Source organism: Antechinus flavipes, chromosome 4 (assembly GCF_016432865.1).
Source record: "Antechinus flavipes isolate AdamAnt ecotype Samford, QLD, Australia chromosome 4, AdamAnt_v2, whole genome shotgun sequence".
Classification (NCBI taxonomy): domain Eukaryota; kingdom Metazoa; phylum Chordata; class Mammalia; order Dasyuromorphia; family Dasyuridae; genus Antechinus; species Antechinus flavipes.
The window spans coordinates 176,491,991-176,515,264 of record NC_067401.1 but is presented as its reverse complement, the minus strand read 5'-3'; the positions used below and the strand labels follow the sequence as shown (position 1 = coordinate 176,515,264).

General features: G+C 35.7%; 1 protein-coding gene across 4 annotated transcripts in view; it reads right to left on the bottom strand.

The window, feature by feature from the left end:
• Window positions 1–21,803, bottom strand: part of MAP2K4 (mitogen-activated protein kinase kinase 4) — a 273,432-nt gene extending 251,629 nt beyond the window's left edge. Inside the window, exon 1 of one of the 4 annotated variants that reach the window (XR_007953396.1) lies at window positions 21,530–21,803. Coding sequence is in view for 2 of the 4 variants with exons in the window: in XM_051995559.1 (XP_051851519.1) it covers window positions 21,530–21,626 (97 nt within the window). In the remaining 2 variants the exon portion in view is untranslated. The remainder of the gene's footprint in view (window positions 1–21,529) is intronic. The other 3 variants (XR_007953397.1, XM_051995559.1, XM_051995560.1) reach the window with 3 other exon arrangements.
• Between the last annotated feature and the right edge of the window lie 1,471 nt (window positions 21,804–23,274).

Genomic DNA, 23,274 nt, shown 5'->3' with positions numbered 1-23,274 from the left:
TCCTTCCTGACCTTTCTGACACTAGAAATTTTCCATTTTTTGTTTTTGTTAATCTCCTATTCCTTTTGCTACCAATTTGATGTTCCTCTACAATATCTTTTGCTTATCACTATCTATGTCATACCCACTAGGAAATCTATTGTCTTCTTTAGAAAGATACTCTACATTCTAATTTGGTGACCTCATGACTTTCCATGGGTTCAAAATCTTTTTTATTATAGCTTTTTATTGACAGAACGTATACATGGCTTATTTTTACAACATTGTCCCTTGCACTCACTTCTATTCAACTTTTCCCTTCCCTCCCTCCATCCTCTCCCCTAGATGGCAGGCAGTCTCATACATGTTAAACATGTTAAAGTACATCTTGGATACAATATATGTGTGCAAATCCATACAGTTCTCTTGTTGCACAAGAAAAATCGAATTCAGAAGGTAAAAATAACCCGGGAAGAAAAACAAAAATGCAAATAGTCCACATTCATTTCCCAGTGTTCCTTCTCTGGGTGTAGCTGATTCTGTCCATCATTGATCAACTGGAAGTGAATTGGATCTTCTCTTTGTTGAAGATATCCACTTCCATCAGAATACATCCTCATACAATATTGTCGTTGAAGTGTATAATGATCCCCTGGTTCTGCTCATTTCACTTAGCATCAGTTTATGTACGTCTCTCCAAGCCTCTCTGTATTCATCCTGCTGGTTACTTCTTACAAAACAATACTATTCCATAACATTCATATATCACAATTTCATGGGTTCAAGTTTTACCTCATGCCTCACCAAACCTCAACTCTGAATTAGCCCTGCCATCTGCTCCTGCTTCCAATTTACAGAGTACTGCTAGAGCAATTCCAGCAAATCTGTAGAACTCATAAAAGTGAACTAATATTAACCATATTCTCATTGTTATGCAGCAATCCTTCAGCTCCACCTTGATTGATTTGCATGTAGAATCAGTAGAAAACCTTTTTTTTTGTTTTATAGTCTCCAGAGAACAACACTTCCAACTAAACCTGGAAAACAACCAGTTACTCAAAAGGCATATTAAACACTTGCTTTGTACCAGGTACTGTGCTAAATGCTAGGGACACAAGAAATGCAAAAGACCAGTACCTGTTCTAAAGGAGTTCCCAGTCTAATGAGAGGTAAGAAGAAAATAATTAGATACAAAACAAGATCTACTCAAAAGTAAATTGGAAATGATCAAAAGAAGATGCAACTATAAAATTAAAGGCTTAAGATTATTTTTCTATAAAATAATCTGCAGGATTGTAGAGGGCTAAAACTCATGAGGTGCTATCAATAAACTCATGAGGTGCTATCAATAAAAAGTTATTATAAAATTTAAAAAATCAAAAAAAAAAAAAAGAAAGAAAGAAAGAAAGAAAGAAAAGAAAGTTGTTGGACTGAGGTTGGATCAAGCACTTAGGGCTAATTACCAATTGGACAATACCTTATGGGCATGTGCTTGGGGAATGGCCCTTCCCACTATCCTGTGCTGGCTCAATCATTGGTGTATATAGAGCATTATAGGAGGAACTAGGGGGTGGAGTAAGACTAGCCAGGGTCACTCTCTGGGCAGGAGACAAAGAAGGAAGGTTGTGGAGATTCTGCTTCCATCCAATTCAATCCTACTCCTAAAAACCAAGAATAAAGATTAAGGATTTTTGCTTATCCTGACTCCGGCTGATTCTAAGGTATCCAGGGTGGTCATCACATAGGATGTGGTCATCACATAGGATGATTTTTGAAAGGCCTGGAGAAACTTACATGAACTGATGCTAAGTGAGTAGAACAAAAGAACATTGTACACAGCAACAATGCAACTACAAAACAAGATTATGTTATGATCAATTTTGACGGACGTGATTCTTTTCAAAAATGAGATGATTCAGGCCAATTCCAATACACTTGTAATGGAGAGAGCATCTGCATATAGAAAGATGACTGTTGGAATTGAATGTGGATCACAACAAAGATTTTTTCACCTTTTTTGTTGTTTACTTGCTTTTGGGTTTTTTTCTCATTTTTCCAATTTTTGATTTGATTTTTCTTATGCAGCATGATAAATGTGAAAATATGTATAGAAGAATTGTACATGTTCAGAGGATGGGGGAAGGAAGAAAACGATTTTGCAAAAGTGAGTGTTGAAAACTATCTTTGCATGTATTTTGAAAATAAAAAGCTATTATTAAAAAAAAAATAAAAATAAAAACATTAGGCTAGGCTTCTTCTTTAGCTAGAACCTAAAGGAAACTAAAATATCAAGGAGACAGAGATAAGGAGGGAGAGAATTCCAGGTATGGAGACAACCAGTTAAAATGTTAATAGCTGGGGAAAGGGAATATTCTGTAAAAGAACAGGGAGATCAGTGTTGCTGGATCTTAAAAGAATGTTGAGGGGGGTAAGAGGAATAAGGCTGGAAAGGTAGGCAAGAGTCACATTGTAAAAGACTTTAAAAATCAAACAGAAGATTTGATATTTGATCCCATGAATACTAGGGAACCACTGAAGCTTATCAAATATGGGGAGAAGGTAATTTGAACAGACCTGTGATTCAAAATTGATCTGACAATTGAATATACGTTGAACTGGGGAAAGATTTGAGCAAGGAATCATCTGGAAAGTTACTGTAAAAATTCAGGCATGAGACGATGATAGTTTCTTTAAAAATAATATTATGATTAGATAAAGTAGATAGAATTTTGTAACATATTAGATGAGAGGAAAAGAGAAGAGTCAAGGATGACACCGAGATTATAAGCCTGAGTAACTGGAAGGAGGGTGGTATCCTCAACAATAATATCAAAGCTCAGCAGAATGGAGGATTGAACATTTTGAAAAGCAATCTGGAACTATGCCCAAAGGACTATAAAACCATACATACTCTGATCCAGCAGTGCCTCTATCAGAACTGGATCCCAAAGAGAACAAAAAAGAGGGAAAAGAATCCACATGTGCAAAAATGTGTGTAGCAGCTTTTTTTGTAGTAGCAAGGAATTGAGTAGATGCCCATCAATTGGGGAATGGCTGAATAAGTTATGGTACATGAATGTAATGGGGTATTTTTGTTCTGTAAGAAATGATGAGCAGGCTGATTTCAGAAGTCTGGAAAGATCTATATGAACTGATGTGATGCCAAGTGAAATGAGCAGAACCAAGAGAACACTGTACAAGATAAAAATGGCTTTTTAGCAATGCAGTGATTCAAGATAATTTCAATAGACTTGGGATGGAAAAGGCCTCCAGAGAGAGAACTATGGAGACTGAATGTGGATGGAAGAATAATATTTTTACCTTTTGCTTGTTTACTTTTTCTTTCTTGTAGTTTTTTCCCCCTTTTAGTCTGATTTTTCTTGTGCAACATGACAAATATAGAAATATGTTTAAAAGGATTGTACATGTTTAACCTTTAAAAGATTTCTTTCTATTGGGAAGAAGGGAAATAAAGGAATGAGGAAGAAAAATTTGGAGCACAAAATGTTACAAAAATGAACACTGGAAACTACCTTTATGTGTTTTTTCGAAAAATAACATACTATTGAGGAAAAAAAATTAGGTTGGAGAAGATAAGTTTAGTTTTAGGAAAGTTTAAACTGTTTACAAAACATCCAATTCAAGATGTCTAAACCTTAATAATAATATCTATTTAGAGATAGAGTAGGTCAGAAGATAAGTTAGGGCTGGATAAACAGATTTGAGAGTCATCAGTATAGAGATAATAATTGAATCCATGGGATCCAGTGAGATCATTAAGCAAAACACAGTTATTCCCTCCACAGAGTAGGGGATAGTTCAGCACCAAGCAATCTGGAATAATCACGTAAAATTTCCTGGTACTTCCTTCATACCAAAGTCTGAATCATTTCTTTTTCTTTTGCGAGGTGTTTACAATACCTTATTATACAATGTGGATTGATATTATAGAATACATATATTTTATGCATTTCTGAGTTTCTAAACTTTTTCTATATCATCTATACCTTCCATAAAACTTCCAAAAAAATTTCATCTTAAATTCGATCTATAGTTTGAAAGGGTTATTTCAAAAAGTTTAACTGATGTTTTTAAGAGCTTTTATGTGAATGATGCCAATTATTTAAAGGGCCTCTGACCATAATAGTTTTTGCCTTTGTCCTTTTGAAAATGTTTTTGTTATGGACAAAATGTAGTTTGGGATTTTTCTGTGTATTAGATATTTTAAAAGCAAAATGATTGGTATAATAATCAATTTACAAAATATCTACTTGAGTAAGAATTGTGTGAACATTTTGGGATAAATTTCTTACTGTTAAAAAGTCTTTAAATATGTAGATGATCTTGTGGCAGGGCGGAAAAAGCGTGACCTTGTTCAAGTCACTATCAGTTTGTTAAATTATTTAGGAGCACAGGGACTGAGAATTTCTCCACAAATTGCAATTTGTGGAACGTGAGATAAAATATTTAGGTCCTTGTATAAGTGAAGGGAAAAAAGAAATTAGATCCTGTAAATTACTTGAGGAAAAAAATGGAAACAGTAAAGGTAAAGGTAAGGTATTGGCACACGGGGCATTAGTCACTGAAATGTTAACCAATCTTATGTTACCTAAGAACATTGCAGTGATTCATATGCAGGAGCAACAAAGAAGAGATTCATTTGAGTCATGGGGAAACCACTTTGTTGATGGGGAGGCAAAACGGGCTGGAGAAGAGGAATCTTTAAGTACCAAAGAAATGATGATGCTAATACTGGCATTTCTGTCTCAAATGCCTCCACCTTCCTTTACCCCAGAAGAGAAGAAGAAAATCCAAAGCCTTGGCACTGAGGAGGATAAAGAGGTGGCAGAGAGGTAATGACCACAGCAGGTATGAGACATGTACTCTAATATTTACAAAATCAGGGCAGTCATTGGGGTGTCTAAAAACTGTATGATGCGGTGCTGACTAAGTTGGTGGCACCAGGATTGTACACAATAGCAGGCAACTTGTCAGCAGTTGTCCTGTTTGTCAAAGGACAAATAGGAAGGCCCGATAACAAGTCCAAAAAAGAGGAAGGTTCCCTGGTATCAGGCCTTTCCAACAGGTGGACTTTACCAAACTGCCCTTAGGGGGGCATCTCAAATACCCACTGGTCGTAGTAGACCATCTGACCTGATGGGTGGAGGCCTTTCCCCTTGCCCAGGCAACTCTCAGCAATTGTAAAAGTACTCCTTGAGCATATCATTCCAGAGGATGGGTTGGTGAAGCAGATAGATTCAAACCAAGGCACCCATTTCACGGTTAAGATCCTCTGATCTGTGGCATGAGCTCTAGAAATATCATGGGACTTACATACCCCATGGCATCTGCCCTCATCGGGTAAAATGGAAAGGATGAATAAGGAAATTAAATAGCAACTGATTAAATTGGTGTTAGAGACATTAATTGACCTGGACCAAGTGCCTTCCCCTTGCCTTATTAAGAATTAGAATAAACCCCGAAGAGATTTAAAATTCTTCCTTGGATCCAATATCTGAAACCAAGGATTTGTTTTTAAGGAAATATGTCATGTCTTTACTGCAACATTTGAAAACTTTACAACTAAAAGAACTTATTGCTCAGACTCCTCCCTTAGGATTCATAGTGCATAGGTTCTGGCTTGGAGAATGGGCCCTGGTTCAACATGGAAGGAGGACAAGCTGACCCCAACCTGGGAAGGACTGTTTCAGATCCTCTTGACATCAGATACAGCAGTGCATACACAGGAAAAAGGATGGACTCAGCATACCAGAATTAAAGGATCGGTGGATGCTCCAAGGGTGTGGACTTCCAAACTGAATCCAGAGAACTAGCTGAGACAAACATTGAAAAGGAACTGATGAATTGTGCATATAAAATCTTGATAGTGGTATTGATCTGGGGTACTTTATTGGGGCATTGCCTAAATCAAACAGATACAGGGCCATGGATGGTTGAGAGTAAGTGTGAATGGATTTTTATTCATCAACCAGCGAGGCTAGATATTACAGATTGTAGTGAATATAGAAACAGATGGAGCAAGTCAAATATTGTTTGTGATGATGGGTCAGTGTTTAATTGTGTTCACCAGTATTCATTAGAGGGTAATGAGGAATGTCTGAAGGAACTTAAAAAGACGCCTACTTGTCAAACACCCTGTAATCTACTCAAACTGGTGATGCTAATGGGTGGGGAGATGCCTGGTCCCCAGCACAGGTTATCAAGGAATATGAACTACAGAAATGGGCCCAAGATGGTAGTTGGGGATATCAGACACCTATATCTATCTATCTATCTATCTATCTATCTATATATATATATATATATATATATATATATTAAACAGATTAATTTGACTGAAAGCAGTCTTAGAAGTAACAACTAACCAAATTGCTTAGGCCCTTGATCTATTAGCCGATCAAGCCACCCAGACAAGGGAAGCTGTTTTATAACATAGATTAGTTTTAGATTATCTGTTAGAGGAAGGGAGGGTCTGTGAGAAACAAAACCTGTCCACTTCTGGTATGGAAATTGATAATAACGGGCAAGTAGTAAAAAAAATTACTAAGACATTCACAGGAAGTTTGGAAATTTCCCTTTCACAAATAGCTGGTGATCTGTGGTCTTGGTTTGATGACAGCTGGTAGAAACAGCTCTCATATACCAATCTCATTGCAATCAGTGGTGTTATTCTGTTACCACTATGTTTACCCTGTGTAATTACACTGGTAACAAGAATAGTTCAAAGATCACTGTCAAGAATCTTACATACAGAGGATGCTATTAAAATGATGATTTTACAGAATTTACAGGTTTTACAGAAAGAGGGCGAAAGGGGATGATCCAGATAGAGATTAACAAGCAATGTGTAGAGATGTTAATTGAATTTAACCTCAATGTTAATTCTTCATGAGGAAATACATATATGTATGTGTGTATGTATGTATATGTATATGTATATATATGTATATGTGTATGTGTATATATATATATATATATACACACATATATATATATAAATAAAAATTACAGGGAGGATTGTGTGGAAAAGGTGAATCAGGCACATATTGATCAGTAACTGTTAAATTAGTTGAAGCCTTAAGCCTTGGTTTTGGCTTAAAAAAGTATAGTGGCAGAAGAAGCTATACATTACTTTACCTACTGCATTCCACTGACCAAATAGGGGAATAAAGACTTATGTAACCAATCACAACATATAGAGGGTGGAATTTTTGGGGTTCTTTGTCTGAAATGTATAAAAACTGTGACCACTCTCAAGGGAGTGGTCCTCCTGCTGTGAGCTTTGGCTCACAGAACAGGATGGTGCACTTCTCGAGATTCTAATAATTCTGCTTTCTATGAGTGATCTCTGAGTAGTCATTTTTGGGGAGGGGTCTTTTTACATCCCACACACAACTTTATAAAAAAAAAGTTTATTCCCTACCTTCTACTCGTTTTCCTTTTTAATCTTCACTGGATTTTTGGTATAAAAATTTGATTAACTTTAATTTTATCTCTGTGGTTTTCTTTGTTCCTTGTTTATTCATTAATTTTTCTTCAATTCATATCTTCAATAGATATTTTTTTCCATGTGTCTTTATTATACTTATGACATAACCTTAAATCTAAGTCATATAGATCTAGATAATATATCCATAGTGTTTATTGTGATATAAAATGCTGATGTAATCTATTTTTCATACTACAATCCAATTTCCCCAGTATTTTTTGTTAAATACTGAGTCTCTATCCCAATACTTGAAGTCTTTGTATTTATCAAATACTTGGGTATTAAATTAATTTGCTTCAGTAGTATGTAGTATACTTAATCACAAATTGACTATTTTTTTTTTTAACAGTACCAAATTGCTTTGAAAATCACTACTTTGCTGAAAGTGTGAGATATACTTCTAAGCTCCTTTGAGACTCTCCTTACTCCAATCCATTCTATACACAGGTGCCAAAGTGATTTAAGTATAGATTTGACTATCATCCTAGCACAACTCAATCAAATCCATGGCTTCCTATTGCCTCTAAAATACGATATTAATTCCTATGTGTAGATTTTGAAACCCTTCACAATTGTTCCAGGATTCTCAACTTAGTATACATTATTCTCCCTTCTGAAGTTCGGACATCTCTTATTTTCCTTATTCATAATATTCCATCTCCCATCTTGGTACTTTTGGGTTATTCCCAAAATGAAAATGAACTTTCTCACCTCCACTTGATAGAATTCCTTCTTTCCTGAACAATGTATCTCAAGCACTCACTTCCATAAAAGACCTACCATGAACCTAAAAACTGCTAATGCCTTCCTCCTTCCCAGAAGTTAATTCTCTTCATATTTATTTAGTGTAAGTTTATATATAAACCTCTTGTCTCTCCCCTTAGAAAGAGTTATATTTATATTCTTGGTGTCCAGAGCAAAGACTTACACAGAGTAGAAGTTTAGTTAAGTGTTTGCTGGTAATTGCTTTTTGCTTTCGTTTTCATTTCACTTATCTTAGAAAAAACAAAAGAAACTAACATTGGTTATGTCTCACTGATTGATTCTTAGCTTAATCAATAAAAAAACACTCTAAGTTTATATCTAAAAGTTATATTCAATACATTTTAATTCCTTGTCTTCCCCTAAACAAGCAAATATTTGTTTTATAACACACACAATAAAATTTTTAAATATAATGGTAAAATACAATCTTCTCACTTAATGTTGGTAAAGAGTTCATATGAGGGTAAAAAGGTTTGGGAAATCTATCATTGAAAGACAAATCTGAGGCTCTTGTTGAAATAAATGTATCACACTTTTTGCTAACTACTCTGAAGTTTGAAAATGAAGAAATTGAAGAAGTTATGGATTCAAGGCAGATTTCTTGTAAATTAAGTCTGGTGACTAAAATATTCAGAATTAATTTCATATCAGTATTATTATAATTTGCTGTTTTAATAAATATTTGTCAAATACTACATTTTTTGGAGCAACTCCTATTTTTTAAAAGACAATCACACTTAGAAGGCTAAATTCTATCCATTTTTGGAAATGATAAATACATGGACTTGCTTTGCTTGACTATGCTATTTAGCAATCCTTTGCTAAAAGGATTGTATTTTTCTTTCCTTGGAGGAAAACAGGAGGGAGGAGAAGAAGATAATATCACTAATTATTCCCAATTCAGCATATCTATATCTTGATTTTATAAAATCGTATGTTGTATTCCTCATTACACTAGGATTTCCTTGAGAATGGGGACAGTCCTTTATCATTATTGTATTCCCACTGCTTAGCAGTGTTTGGCACATAGATCCTTGCTGACTTGTAGCTCTTGATACTTTAGTAAACTATCCATAGCTGCTAACTACTTACCTTAGTAGTGATCTAACCCAATGAATTCCTCATTATAACATACCTGACAGGTGATTGTCCAACCTGTGTTTGAAGATATAGCTAAGGAGTGGGGAGAAAGGTGATATCTACTACTTCTCAAGAGAAAGCCAAGTCACTTTTGAATCTAATAACTAAGCAATTTTTTCCAGATATTAGACCTAAATTAGCCTCTTTGCAACTTCCAAACATTACTCTTGAATTCTGCCCTCTGGGGCCAAACAGAGCAAGTCAAATCTCTTACACATAAGGGTTCTTCTTTCAGATATTTGAAAATCATTATTATGTCTCCTAAATATTTTTCTCCAAACTAAACACATAGTTCAATAGATACTTTTTAAAAATTTACTTAAAATGTTTTTAATTTCCAAATTTAGCAAACATTTAATAAAATCAGAGTTTTGATAGAGTATAAGTGGTTTGTATAAGACATTGCAAATTTCCATTATATAGAGCCTGTTTTTCCCTGTAATTTTAAACTCAACTAATAAATTAATGAATTTTATAATAAGCTAATAAACTTTAAAGTCACCTTGTTTATCAGTGATTCCTTCAGGACTTCCCTCAGTTTTCTGCTGTTGTTTTTGGTAACTCAATCCATATGTCTTACCCCATCCCCAAATTGAAAATAAAAAAAAGCAAAATCCTTTTAAGACATGCATATTAACAAATATTCCCTCATTGACCTCATCCAAAAATGTTTTTATCAATCTGAATTTTGAGTCAATTATCTCCCTAAGAGATGGATAGCATACTTCATATCTTCAGTCTTTTGAAACCCTGGTTTGTCATTGCATTGATCAATATTAAGTTTTTCAAAGTGATTTTCCCTTATAGTGATGTTGTTTCTATATCATTCTTCTGATTCTGCTCATTTCATATATAGAAGTCGTCCCAGTTTTTTCAGAAACAGTTTCTTTTCTCATTTTTATAGGGCTATAAATCATATCACATTCATAACAAAATTTCTTCTGCCGTGCCCCAATTGATAGATATCCCCCTTAGTTTCCAATTCTTTTCTACCACAAAAAGAACTGCTGAAATATGTTGTAAGTTTAGATATTCATTTTTGATATCTTTAGGGCTATAGGACTAATAATGGCACCACTAGATTATATAGCTAATTCTTTGGGCATACTTCTAAAATGCTTTCCAGAATGCCTAGACCAATTCACAGCTGCATTAATATATCTATTTTTCCACTGTCTCTCAGATTTCCCTTTTCTTTAATCTTTACTAATCTAATGGGTGATAGATAAAGGCTCAAAGGCATTTTAACTTTCATTTCTCTAATAATTAGTAATTTTGACATTTTTTTCCACATAGCTATTGGTAGTTTAGATTTCTTCCTTAGAATTTCAACATTTTCTTAAACTGAAATAAGACTGGAAACACAAAAAGAAAAAGCAAAACAGTTCACATTCTTGAGAATATTACATTCTATTAATAAAATACAGTATTAATTCAGCGTCTAATCATTTAAATAACTTTTAAAAAACTGAAGAGAAAGAAACCATTGATAACCAGGAAAATGAGGAAAGGCTTTTGCTTATGAGTTTGTACTTCACCTGATCCCTAAAGAAGTAAAAATTCTAAAAGGTAGTATAAAGGAAAGAGTGCACATATAGATAACAGCCTCTACAAAGAAATGGGAGATCAGTTATTCATTTCATATCACTATAAGAGACAAGTCAGTTTGGCTTGACTTTGTAGTGGGTAATACAAAGTAAGCACGGCAAAAAAGGATGGAAGTAAAATATGAAGGTCTTTCTTTTTCTGTTAAGCTGACATCTTAGATAAGGCTCTATATAGGGAACCAGAAATGATTTTTTAGTTTGGGAATTAAATGGTCAGACTTGTTAGTTTTAAAAGATTATTTTGGTAACTTTGTAGAGAATAAACTGGAAAAGGAAATTAGTGAGATTACTAATAGAGAGATAATTAGGAGGCGATTGCAACAAGACAAAAAAGAGACAATGAGCAACTAAAAACAGTTAATGTTTTTAACTGGCTAATGCTAAGAAAGTAGATGGAGACCACCACCCACCACCACCCCCAAAAAAATATCAACAACAACCTTACAACAAGTAAGCAATAAAAAGTCCATATAAGTTTGCTGAGAATTGACAATTTTTAAAATACAAATTTAATTTTAAAAAAGCATCGTCATATACACTATAGAACACAGAAAATGAGAATTACAAATGAAATTGAGTCTCTACTATGGTACAACTCTCTTAAAAGAAAATATATAAGAAATTCAATGGGGGGTGGAGAAGAGGGAGCAGCTAGATGGTACAATGGATAGAGCACCAGCCCTGAAGTCAGGAGGACCCAAGTTCAAATCTGATCTCAAACACTTAATACTTTCTACCTATGTGACCCTGGGCAAGTCACTTAATTGCCTCAGCCAAAAAAAAAAAAAGTATAAAAAATCAAATAAAAAGAAACTCAGTGTGTTACTTTTAAAGTTGTCCTGGCTTGAGAGATTTTTTTAAAAACTTGTTTTCTTTAGTACATTTTTTAAAAATGCCTCAGTAACGCTCATTTCTTTTTTTTTTTTTTTTTTTGGTGGGGGAGGGGAGAAATGAATGATGGCACAATGATCATGTTGGAAGCTAAATTAAAGAGAGTTCAGAAAAGAGGATGAGGAAAGGAAGTAGGATCAAGGGAGGGTTTTTGTGAATGAGGAAGAGGGATATTGGTAGACAATAAAGAATCAGCAGCAATAGATGAAAAGTGATTGAAGATCAATTAGAAAGTAAAGCTCAAGTAGCTGGCTACAAAATAAATCCCCATAAATCCTCCGTATTTTTATACATCACCAACAAAACCCAACAGCAAGAGATACAAAAAGAAATTCCATTCAGAATAACTGTTGATACCATAAAATATTTGGGGATCTATCTACCAAAGGAAAGTCAGGAATTATATGAGCAAAATTATAAAAAAGTCTCCACACAAATAAAGTCAGACTTAAATAATTGGAAAAATATTAAGTGCTCTTGGATCGGCCGAGGGAACATAATAAAAATGACAATACTCCCTAAACTAATCTATTTATTTAGTGCTATACCAATCAGACTTCCAAGAAAATATTTTAATGATCTAGAAAAAATAACAACAAAATTCATATGGAACAATAAAAAGTCGAGAATCTCAAGGGAATTAATGAAAAAAAAATCAAATGAAGGTGGCCTAGCTGTACCTGATCTAAAATTATATTATAAAGCAGCAGTCACCAAAACCATTTTGGTATTGGCTAAGAAATAGATTAGTGGATCAGTGGAAAAGGTTAGGTTCACAAGACAGAATAGTCAACTATAGCAATCTAGTGTTTGACAAACCCAAAGACCCTAACTTCTGGGATAAGAATTCATTATTTGATAAAAACTGCTGGGATAATTGGAAATTAGTATGGCAGAAATTAGGCATGGACCCACACTTAACACCATATACCAAGATAAGATCAAAATGGGTCCATGACCTAGGCATAAAGAACGAGATTATAAATAAATTAGAGGAACACAAGATAGTTTATCTCTCAGACTTGTGGAGGAGAAAGAAATTTGTGACCCAAGATGAACTAGAGACCATTACTGATCACAAAATAGAAAATTTTGATTACATCAAATTAAAAAGCCTTTGTACAAATAAAACTAATGCAAACAAGATTAGAAGGGAAGCAACAAACTGGGAAAACATCTTCACAGTTAAAGGTTCTGATAAAGGCCTCATTTCCAAAATATAGAGAGAACTGACTCAAATTTATAAGAAATCAAGCCATTCTCCAATTGATAAATGGTCAAAGGATATGAACAGACAATTTTCAGAGGATGAAATTGAAACTATTACCACTCATATGAAAGAGTGTTCCAAATCATTATTGATCAGAGAAATGCAAATTAAGACAACTCTGAGATACCACTACACACCTGTCAGATTGGCTAGAGTGACAGGGAAAGATAATGTAGAATGTTGGAGGGGAGGCAGAAAAACTGGGACACTGATGCATTGTTGGTGGAGTTGTGAACGAATCCAACCATTCTGGAGAGCAATCTGGAATTATGCCCCAAAAGTTATCAAATTGTGCATACCCTTTGATCCAGCAGTGTTACTTCTGGGCTTATATCCCAAAGAAATACTAAAGAAGGGAAAGGGACCTGTATGTGCCAAAATGTTTGTAGCAGCCCTGTTTGTAGTGGCTAGAAATTGGAAATTGAATGGATGCCCATCAATTGGAGAATGGCTGGGTTAATTGTGGTATATGAATGTTATGGAATATTATTGTTCTGTAAGAAAAGACCAGCAGGATGAATACAGAGAGGACTGGCGAGACTTACATGAACTGATGCTAAGTGAAATGAGCAGAACCAGGAGATCATTATACACTTCGACAACGATATTGTATGAGGACATATTTTGATGGAAGTGGATTTCTTTGACAAAGAGACCTAACTGAGTTTCAATTGATAAATGACGGACATAAGCAGCTACACCCAAAGAACGAACACTGAAAAAAGAAAAAAAGAAAAGAAACGAATGTGAACTATCTGCATTTTAGTTTTTCTTCCCGGGTTATTTATACCTTCTGAATCCAATTCTCCCTATGCAACAAGAGAACTGTTCGGTTCTGCAAACATATATTGTATCTAGGATATATACTGCAACATATCCAACATATAAAGGACTGCTTGCCATCTAGGGGAGGGGGTGGAGGGAGGGAGGGGGAAAAAAATCAGAAAAGAAACGAGTGCAAGGAATAATGCTGTCAATATAAAGTAATCATTAAATAAAAAAAAAATTTTAAAAAAATAAAATAAAATTAAATTAAATTAAAAAAAAATAATAAAGAAAAAAAAAGAAAAGACCAGCAGGATGAATACAGAGAGGACTGGCGAGACTTACATGAACTGATGCTAAGTGAAATGAGCAGAACCAGGAGATCATTATACACTTCGACAACGATATTGTATGAGGACATATTTTGATGGAAGTGGATTTCTTTGACAAAGAGACCTAACTGAGTTTCAATTGATAAATGATGGACAGAAGCAGCTACACCCAAAGAAAGAACGAATGTGAACTATCTGCATTTTTGTTTTTCTTCCCAGGTTATTTATACCTTCTGAATCCAATTCTCCCTGTGCAACAAGAGAACTGTTCGGTTCTGCAAACATATATTGTATCTAGGATATACTGCAACATATCTAACATATATAGGACTGCTTGCCATCTAGGGGAGGGGTTGGAGGGAGGGAGGGGAAAAATCGGAACAGAAACGAGTGCAAGGGATAATGTTGTAAAAAAAATTACCCTGGCATGGATCCTGTCAATATAAAGTAATTATTAAATAAAAATTAAAAAAAAAAAAAAAAAGAAAGTAAAGCTCATAGATGATGCAATATGAAGGAACACATATGTAAACAGTTTTGCCCAAAGGGCCACCTCTTCATGTGAAATGAATGGCACAAAGGAAAAAGATATATTAAAAAAAAGAGAAATTAAAATTAAAATCCGCGATGCCTCATTTTATGCCCTATTAAACCATATGGAAGACTGTCAATACTAAAGAGGCTATAGGAAAGCAAGCACACTAATATATATAATAACTCTTCTGAAAAAATTATTTGGAATTAAGCAAGAAAAGGCAACAAAACTGTTCATATCATCGATACCAGTGATTGCAGTACTAATCACATACTCCATGAAAGATATGAAACATACCCCCCCCCAAAAAAAAAAAAAATCTATATATACTAAAGTAAATGAGAACTAATCAAGTAGGGAATAGCTAAAGAAAGGTAAGACTTAAAAATATTATTGTAAGATTTTAATGGAATATCATTATGCTATTAAAAAAAAAAAAAACTTCATGAGAAGCTCGGAGAAAAATGGAAAGAATTGTGTGAACCGATACAGAATGATGTAAATCTAACCAAGAAAACAATATACACAATTATTACAAGACTGGGCACTCCACAAGAATAAAAATACAATGAGAAGAACATATAAGTGCAATCTCCAAGACTAGTAAATAGATTCCCAAAAGTAGGAGCCCTCCCAACCTATTCCCTAAACATACTGAGTCATCCACACTAACTTATTCTAACCCAAGATAAATTAATATTCACCCTACCTTTTCTTCCAGGATTCTTTCTACACAGCTGTCCCAAACTATCTTTAATAACCTGATCAAAGCAAAAGATAGGAAATAGAAGGGGAAATGCCCATATAATACAAATTTGGCACCACAGAGAATATCAGAAATGATCAAAACAAATTAGATAACCACTAGGGAAAATTAACATGAGCTATATCATTTATCTATGTTTCACCAGTTCTCCTTTTCTGATCAAAAATCTGTTATCCTTTATTTTGATACTTCCAAGCAACTCTCTTTTGGCAATATATTATAACAGAGATAATGTTGCACTGAATAGGCCAACATTCAAATTAGGAAGACATTTACCCAAACAAATAGTTTGCAACCATGGGGAAATTACTAAACCTCTCAGTTTGCTAGAAAACGCTCTAAAACAGCATAATTCAAGTTATTAAAACAAGTATCTGAAAAGTTCCCTATATTGATAAAAACAGTAATCCATACCACCAAAAAAATGTGTTTATTCATATGTGTATATATGTACATATTTAGTGTGTGTGCATATGTATACACAAATATGTGTATATGTATATACATATACATACACATAAAAAACTACATTATATATACATGCACACACGTATTCTCCTGAAGCACTCTTAAAGACTTAGAACTGTCTTTAAAACATAAGTAAAGATGAGTTCAAGTCTAAAAAGCAGCTCTCCTAATAGCATCATATACCCATTCCACTTAGAAAATCAAAAAATTAATATATATGTATACACACATATATATATAGTGGCAAATAGGAAAAGGCACAGGGCATCTCACAGTGTGGTCCAAAAACCACTCTCTCGGCACATGAAATCTGATACCCAGAGCAAAGGCTAGGGATGTATAGCCCATAATATTAATCTAAATCAATAGGCTGAGTTTTATAGCTAAATTATGATTAATATATCTTCATAATTTCAAGTGCTCACTTTCAGGCAAATAAATCATTATCAAAATTAATTCCTTAAACTTTCCTATTCTTAATATTTAGTGGCAATTCAGAATATATACACCAACCTCAGAACAAAACCTCATATACCTGGATGATTCCAACAGCCATCTAAAAAGATAATCACTTCACAGCGTAGATCTCACCATTATCTATACCCTGGCTATAACTACCTTGGATCATGATCCAAAACTATGAAAATTTTCTTTTCAACTAAACTAATCACTTGTCCTAAATCTATTCTTTGTCATTACAGGAAGCTCCAGAATTATAGATGTAAAGATGAATGGAACTTCAAAGATCTTCCAATTGAACTGCTTCATTCTACAGATTAAAAATCTGATGTTCCATGAGGTTTAGTGACATGTCCGATGTTACCCAGTTAAAAGAATCATGATTTAAATTAAGTTCTCTGACTCTAAATGAGTATTCTTTCCATTATACCAACTCTCTGTATCAATCACCCCCACTTACCTCTTTCCAGTCTTAATCCTAGATTTAATCAGTTATATGATCTAATGTCTCCTAAACTTGATGACCTTACCCTATTAATAGTTTACATGGGCTGCAAAGTTTGCAAATCACTTTATATACATTAACTTATCTGAAGTAAGTACCAAGAAGCAGATGCTATTCTCACTTCCATTTTACAACTAAAGGAAACTGAGGTTAATACAAGCTAATCTATTTGCTCACATTTACACAAGTAATTAAATGTCCCAGGTGGGCAATAAAACCAGTTAATACCTTGACAAACCCCAACCCTGCATTAGCCCTACCTATCCCTCCTTCTTTCTTCCTGGCTGCTAAACCTGATGGAAACAAACTTGCTGACTAGGACCTCTAGAAATTTATGTAAACTAATCTCAACTAGGTCCTAACAGCTGTGGGATAATCCTTTTAATCTCTCTCTACCACAATCAGCTCTTCAAACAGCTGTTCCAAATATGCTCTTCTTAAGTCACCCACTCGATTCTATCACTGTTCCCTCTCAGAGGACCTCATGACCTAATTTACTTGAAAAATAAAGCAATCTCCTATGAACTCCCAATTTCCCCTAAATTCATAACACAAAATCATAGCACATTGTTCACTATTCAGTCCTCTTTCTAGTCTCTAGAAAGAGGTAACCCTTCTCTTGCCAAAGTTATCCCTCTTCTTATACTCTCTGGTTCTTCCCTCCTTTCAAATCCTCGATTTTTCTACTATCAGTTATTTCCAGGTACCTACAAATATGTCTAAGTCTTCCCAAGCTTTAAAAAATAATAATTTGATCCTATTATCCCCTCACTTTATCATCATTCTCTTCTCCCTTTCATAGACTTCTAACCCTTAGAAAAACTTTTCTATACTCTTTTCCTCAACTCCCTATCCTCTCAGCACTTAAAACTTTGCAATTTTGACTACAACAACATCATCTCAATAAAATTGTATTTTGTTTTTCCCAAATTTAACAAGAATCTCTAAACTGCTAAATAAGTCTTTTCCCAGTCTTATCCAACAGATACAGCTAAGTAGCATGGTAGATAAAGCTTTAGAAAAGGAAACAGGAATACCTAAGTTTAAAATCCAACCTTAGGTACTTATTATGTTTACTTAACTTCTATTTCAGTTTACTTCCCTGTAAAATGGGCACAACAGTGACCTCACAGGGTTGTTGGGAGGCTCAAATGAAATAATATTTGTAAAGTCCTCAATACAGTGCCTAGTACATAGCTAAAAGCTTACTTCCAAATTCTTCACTTACCTAACTCTTCCTTCTCAATCTCCATTCATTCAACCAAGAAGCATTTAACAAAGACCCAATATATCATCAATCAACAAGGATTTCCTTCATTCCTCCATCTAATTAGTTGTGGAAGTAAAACTTGACAGTAACACCCTCCTTCCCAGATAACAATTAACACTTTAATTCAGGCCCTCATCACCTATTATAATAACTCCTAATATAATTCCTGCTTCCAGAATATCTCCTTTCCAATATATCTTTAAGATGATAGACTATTGATCCAAACCTTTCATTTTACAGATAAGATAAATAAACCACAGAAAGGCTAAATGGATTGCCCAAGATAATACAGCTGGTGAATGTCTAAGGAAGAATAGGTATAAAACCCAGGTTTTCCTAACTCCAAACCTAATGCATTACATCATGCTGCTTCCTTCATACAACAACCAAAAATAATCTTCTTAAATAATAGGTCTGACTATGTCCATTCTCAAATCAAAAGCTTAAATGTCTCCCTACTCTTTCCCAGAGATAAAATAAATTCCTTACTTTGGCATTAAGGCCTTACACAATGAGGCTCCAGCTTTCCAGTTTCATTTCACACTCTTTCCTTTCACAGATTCTAAGACCAAGAAAACTAAATTACTAAGAATCCTAAATTCAGCATAGTATCTCCTTCTTAATACTTTTTGCCCTTCCCCATTCCTATAATGTACTGTCATCCTATCTTTCAGAATAGCTAATTTTTAAGGTTCAGCTAAGATTCAATCTGTTTCTTAATTTTTCCATCTCTTTCCACATCTCTCCCCCAATATTCTGCTACTTCCTAAACCAGGAACTGCTTTGTTTGATAATTTTTAATAATTATGTCTTCTTAAATTAAAACAACAGAACACTCATAAGAGTCCCTGTGACCTCTTCACAATTAAGGCTACTTTAACCTAAAAAGTCTCTCAGGAATTGCTTAGTCTTTCAAGCTGAAAGAATTATGAGAAGTGAGTAGTACAAATAAAGGCAAGGTTTTATGAATCCTTAAAGCAGGTGTCAAAATATAGGCCCTCCTTGATGCAACCTGAAACAGAATAAAATAAAATAAGAAATATTTAACAAAATAAATTAAAATACAATAAAATATAAGGAATGCTTAAGAATGATATTGGGACCCCATTTCTACTTAAGTTTAACACCACTGCTTTAAAGGACTGGAAAGGATTTGGGGTCATTTATTCCAACATCCTTACTCCCCATTTTACAAATGAGAAAACTAAAGCACAGAAAATTTAAATATTATGTCCAAGGTCATTAGCATTTTTTGCATTACACCATGTTGCCTCTATATTTCATTTGACACTTTAAAATAATGTCTTATTTAACTTTTTAATGTTTTGTTTTTTTCCCCAACTAAAATGTAATGTCATGGAGAGAAAGAAAAATGTATAACAGATAGTTGATCCAAACAAAATGTCTACATTTCCAGTTATGACATAGGCTATTTCTTTTTAGGCAAGAGATATCATCAAGATGTGATCCAAAAAAGGTTCGTGTGTAATGTATTGATAGGGAAAGATAACCAACAGTTAACTCAAATACTAAAATATCCAAATGTAAAAATATCCATAACATTTTTAAAAGTCCCAAAAAATCCCTCTAGCTAAGCAGAATAGATCCCTTGTGGGATGTCTATAGAATAAAAACAAGACTCATAATGGATGAAAAGATACAGATGAGTTGTGATGGAAGAAACAGAAATATTGATGATATCGGAGGATTACAATAAACCCATCTGACAGAATATTTCTGCCTGACAAGCAAAAGTTTACAAATACACTATAGGGACATTTACCATCTAACTTGAATGTTCTCCCCCTTACCTTCAACAACTAGAATTCCTAGCTTCCTTTAAGTAACACCTGAAATCTCACTTTCTAAAAGAAATCTTTCCTGATACCCTTTAATATTAGTACCTTTTCCCTGATGAATATTTCCAGTTTATTCTTTATCTTGTTTGTACACAAGTTTTGTCTTATCCATTTAGATTCTGAGCTCTTGCAGCTGGGATTTGGGACAGTCTTTAGTTTTTCCCTGTATCTTCACCACAGACAATGCCTAGCATATAAAAGATACTTAGTATGAATTTATTGACAGGCTAACAACTATTTCAAGAGAGCAACCAACATTTCTTAATAGTCACACTGGCCACCATGGAAAGTTTAACAAAAAGAAGAGTCTAAAAAGTTACGAGAGATTTCTGAAGATAGCAAAACACAATTCTTGCATTCAATAGCTCCCAAATCCCAAGTGAATATTATTTAAATTATTTCTGTCAAAGACTTGGGGAGGGGAGGGAAGAGAAGTGGCTGGAGAGGATAGGAGGATTCAGACTTGTGAATTCACCCTAGCAATACATATGTAATTTATTAAAATTATAAATGCCCAGAGCACTAATTGGTCAAGGGCCTTGCCCATAGACCTACAGCTATTATGAGAAAGAGGTTTGACTTGAACTTTTGGTCAACCCAATTTCTGCATCTTTAAGATTTGTTAACATGCCCCCCATCAAAAAAAAAAAAAAAAAAAAAAAGCCTTGTTAAAAGATGTTTTCAAAAGCTAAGCAACTATATGAGAGGCAGTGTCATAAAATAATGCACATCTTCGTATTCTTAGGTTTAAATAAAGTTTTCCATTTTCTAACATCCAAGTTCAAGCAAAAAGGCCTGAATGGAAGGAACTGCCACCACAAGCAAAAAATCTCCCACCTCCGCACCTCGTTACCAGGAGCACTTCCTGAGAAAGCCAGGAAACTTGGTTCGATTCCCCCTCCCCCCACCCGCAGCCAAAAAGCCAATTCACGCTAAAGTCATGAAGCATTTGTTCTAAGGAGAGTAAAGGAGAGAGGCAGCTAAGACTTGGCATGGCTTCCGCCGCCTCCTCCTCCTCCTCTCCTTCGTCCTCCCGAAGGCGGGGGCAGAGGAAGAGATTGGGGGGGGAGGGAGGGGTGCGCTGCACCATCCCCAGGTTGGAGGGCACAGCTGAGGGCATTGATCCTTCGGGGGCCTGAGACGCCTGGGGGACAGGTGAGGCCGAAGGCGACCTGAGTCCGGGCCAGAAAGAGGTTCCAGTAGCAGCGGGGGCTGAGGAGCCGAGGCTGCCGGAGGAAGCTGCGGGGCAGTCGGGACAACCAGGCCCCAAATCAGCGCCTACTAGGCCAGGAAGCCCGCGACCGCGATTAGGGAGGGAGGATGGAGAAGGAGGGGAAGCAGAGATTGAGGCCTCGGCCGCCACTGGCAGCTTGGGGGTCTTGGGGCGGGGCGAGGAGGCGCTGCTTACCCTGCATGCTGGTGACGGCCGTGTGGCCTGGCCCAGGGAGCCCCACGGCGCCGGGAGAGCCGCTCCCGCTGCCGCCGCTCGGGCTCGGAGCCGCCATTATTGTCCGGGAGGAGTGGAGCGGCACCGCGGCGGCTGCAATGCAGCAAGCTTGGCCTCTCTCCGCCAGCGAGGGGCGCGGCTAGTGCCCGCCTCCGGCCCGTCCCCCCAGCCCGCCTTCCCAGCCTGCTCCCCAGCGCTGAGGCCGTACCCACTCACGCCCACCTCCGGCGTTCCAGATACCAATCAGTTTGAGCCTCTCCGGTTCGCTCCACCCTGCAGACTTGTACAGACCTGGTTTCCCTGTATTCAGGAAGCCTTTCTGAAGTGTAAAGTAGACACCTACTGTCACTTCTGACCCACATCACTAGTAGTTTCATTCATTCTGTCAACAAACATTCTTTGTTATTAGTATGTGTAATTCTAATGCAGTTCAATTCTGCAGACTTATTAAGCACGTTCTACGAGTGAGGCTAATAGGATACAGACTAAAAGAGTCCCGGTCTTCAAAGAGTTTACATTGTAGTGGATATATTAATATTACTTTAAAATAAGGGGCCCCTCCCTTGAGAAGAGGAGGATTGTGGGTATAGAATGTTATATATGCTGTCAGACTCGATTCATGGAACTAGAATTAGAAGGATACCTATAAATGTCAATATGTCAATAAATATTTCTTAAGCTCCTACTATGTGCCAAACACTTGAATGGGTATACTAAGAAAATTTTTTATAAAAACCATGCCTGCTCTCTAGGAGCTCATAATAATTATTTCCGAGATAAAAAATTTGACGACAAAGAAGTGACTTGCTCCTGGGAACAGAGGTAGCAAGGATTGGATGTAAAAAAATCAAACAAAACAAAACACACACACACACACACACACACACACACACACACACAGAGTCCTCTGACTAAGGGATTCCTGCATATTTCCTATTAGGCTAGGTTTATTTTTTTCTGTTTTTAAAAAATATTTGTTAAAAAGTTCAAAAGGATAACTTTCTCCTCTGAATGAGTTAGAAAGGACAGGCATATATGCTGAAATTAAGGTGATTAATTAAAGCACGTATTTAAAAAAAAAAAAAGGAAATGGAGAAAAAAACTGCTGATTTAGTAAAGAAATTGTTACATTTATGTAATGGGGAAGGATAAGAGTGGGCACTTGCCTAGACCAGCTAAGAAGGCAGAGATGATGGGGACCCGTTTCCAAGATATTCACTGGAGCATACATGGACATTCTGTGTTGGCCACTATGTGGAAACATTTTTCCATTGGCTCAGCTTATTCCAACACCTGGGCTTTTTCCAGTATTCCCATTTTAGAATGAAGGAATCCTTAATATTATGTGGTTAAGGGAAATGGATTTTGGGGCCATCTCCTTTCCTACCCAAAATGAGCCCTAACTTTTGACCTTATCTGTTCTAGATGAAGTGAGTGCAGTGACACTCAAATCACAGAGATTTGTCAGTCCAAGAGCACAGGTAGGACATTGCAACTATCTTGCATCAAAGCTCTATAGAGCAAAGGATTTGGGATACTAGCCAGCAAGACTTTGGCCTTGAATTTGATAGGACTGATGCTACATAGGAACTGATCTACATTGTTAGGAGGGGATTACCCATCCCCTATTCAAATACCAATTCAGAAGAGGGGTGTGTGTGTGTGTGTGTGTGTGTGTGTGTGTGTGTGTGTGTGTATGTAAAGGA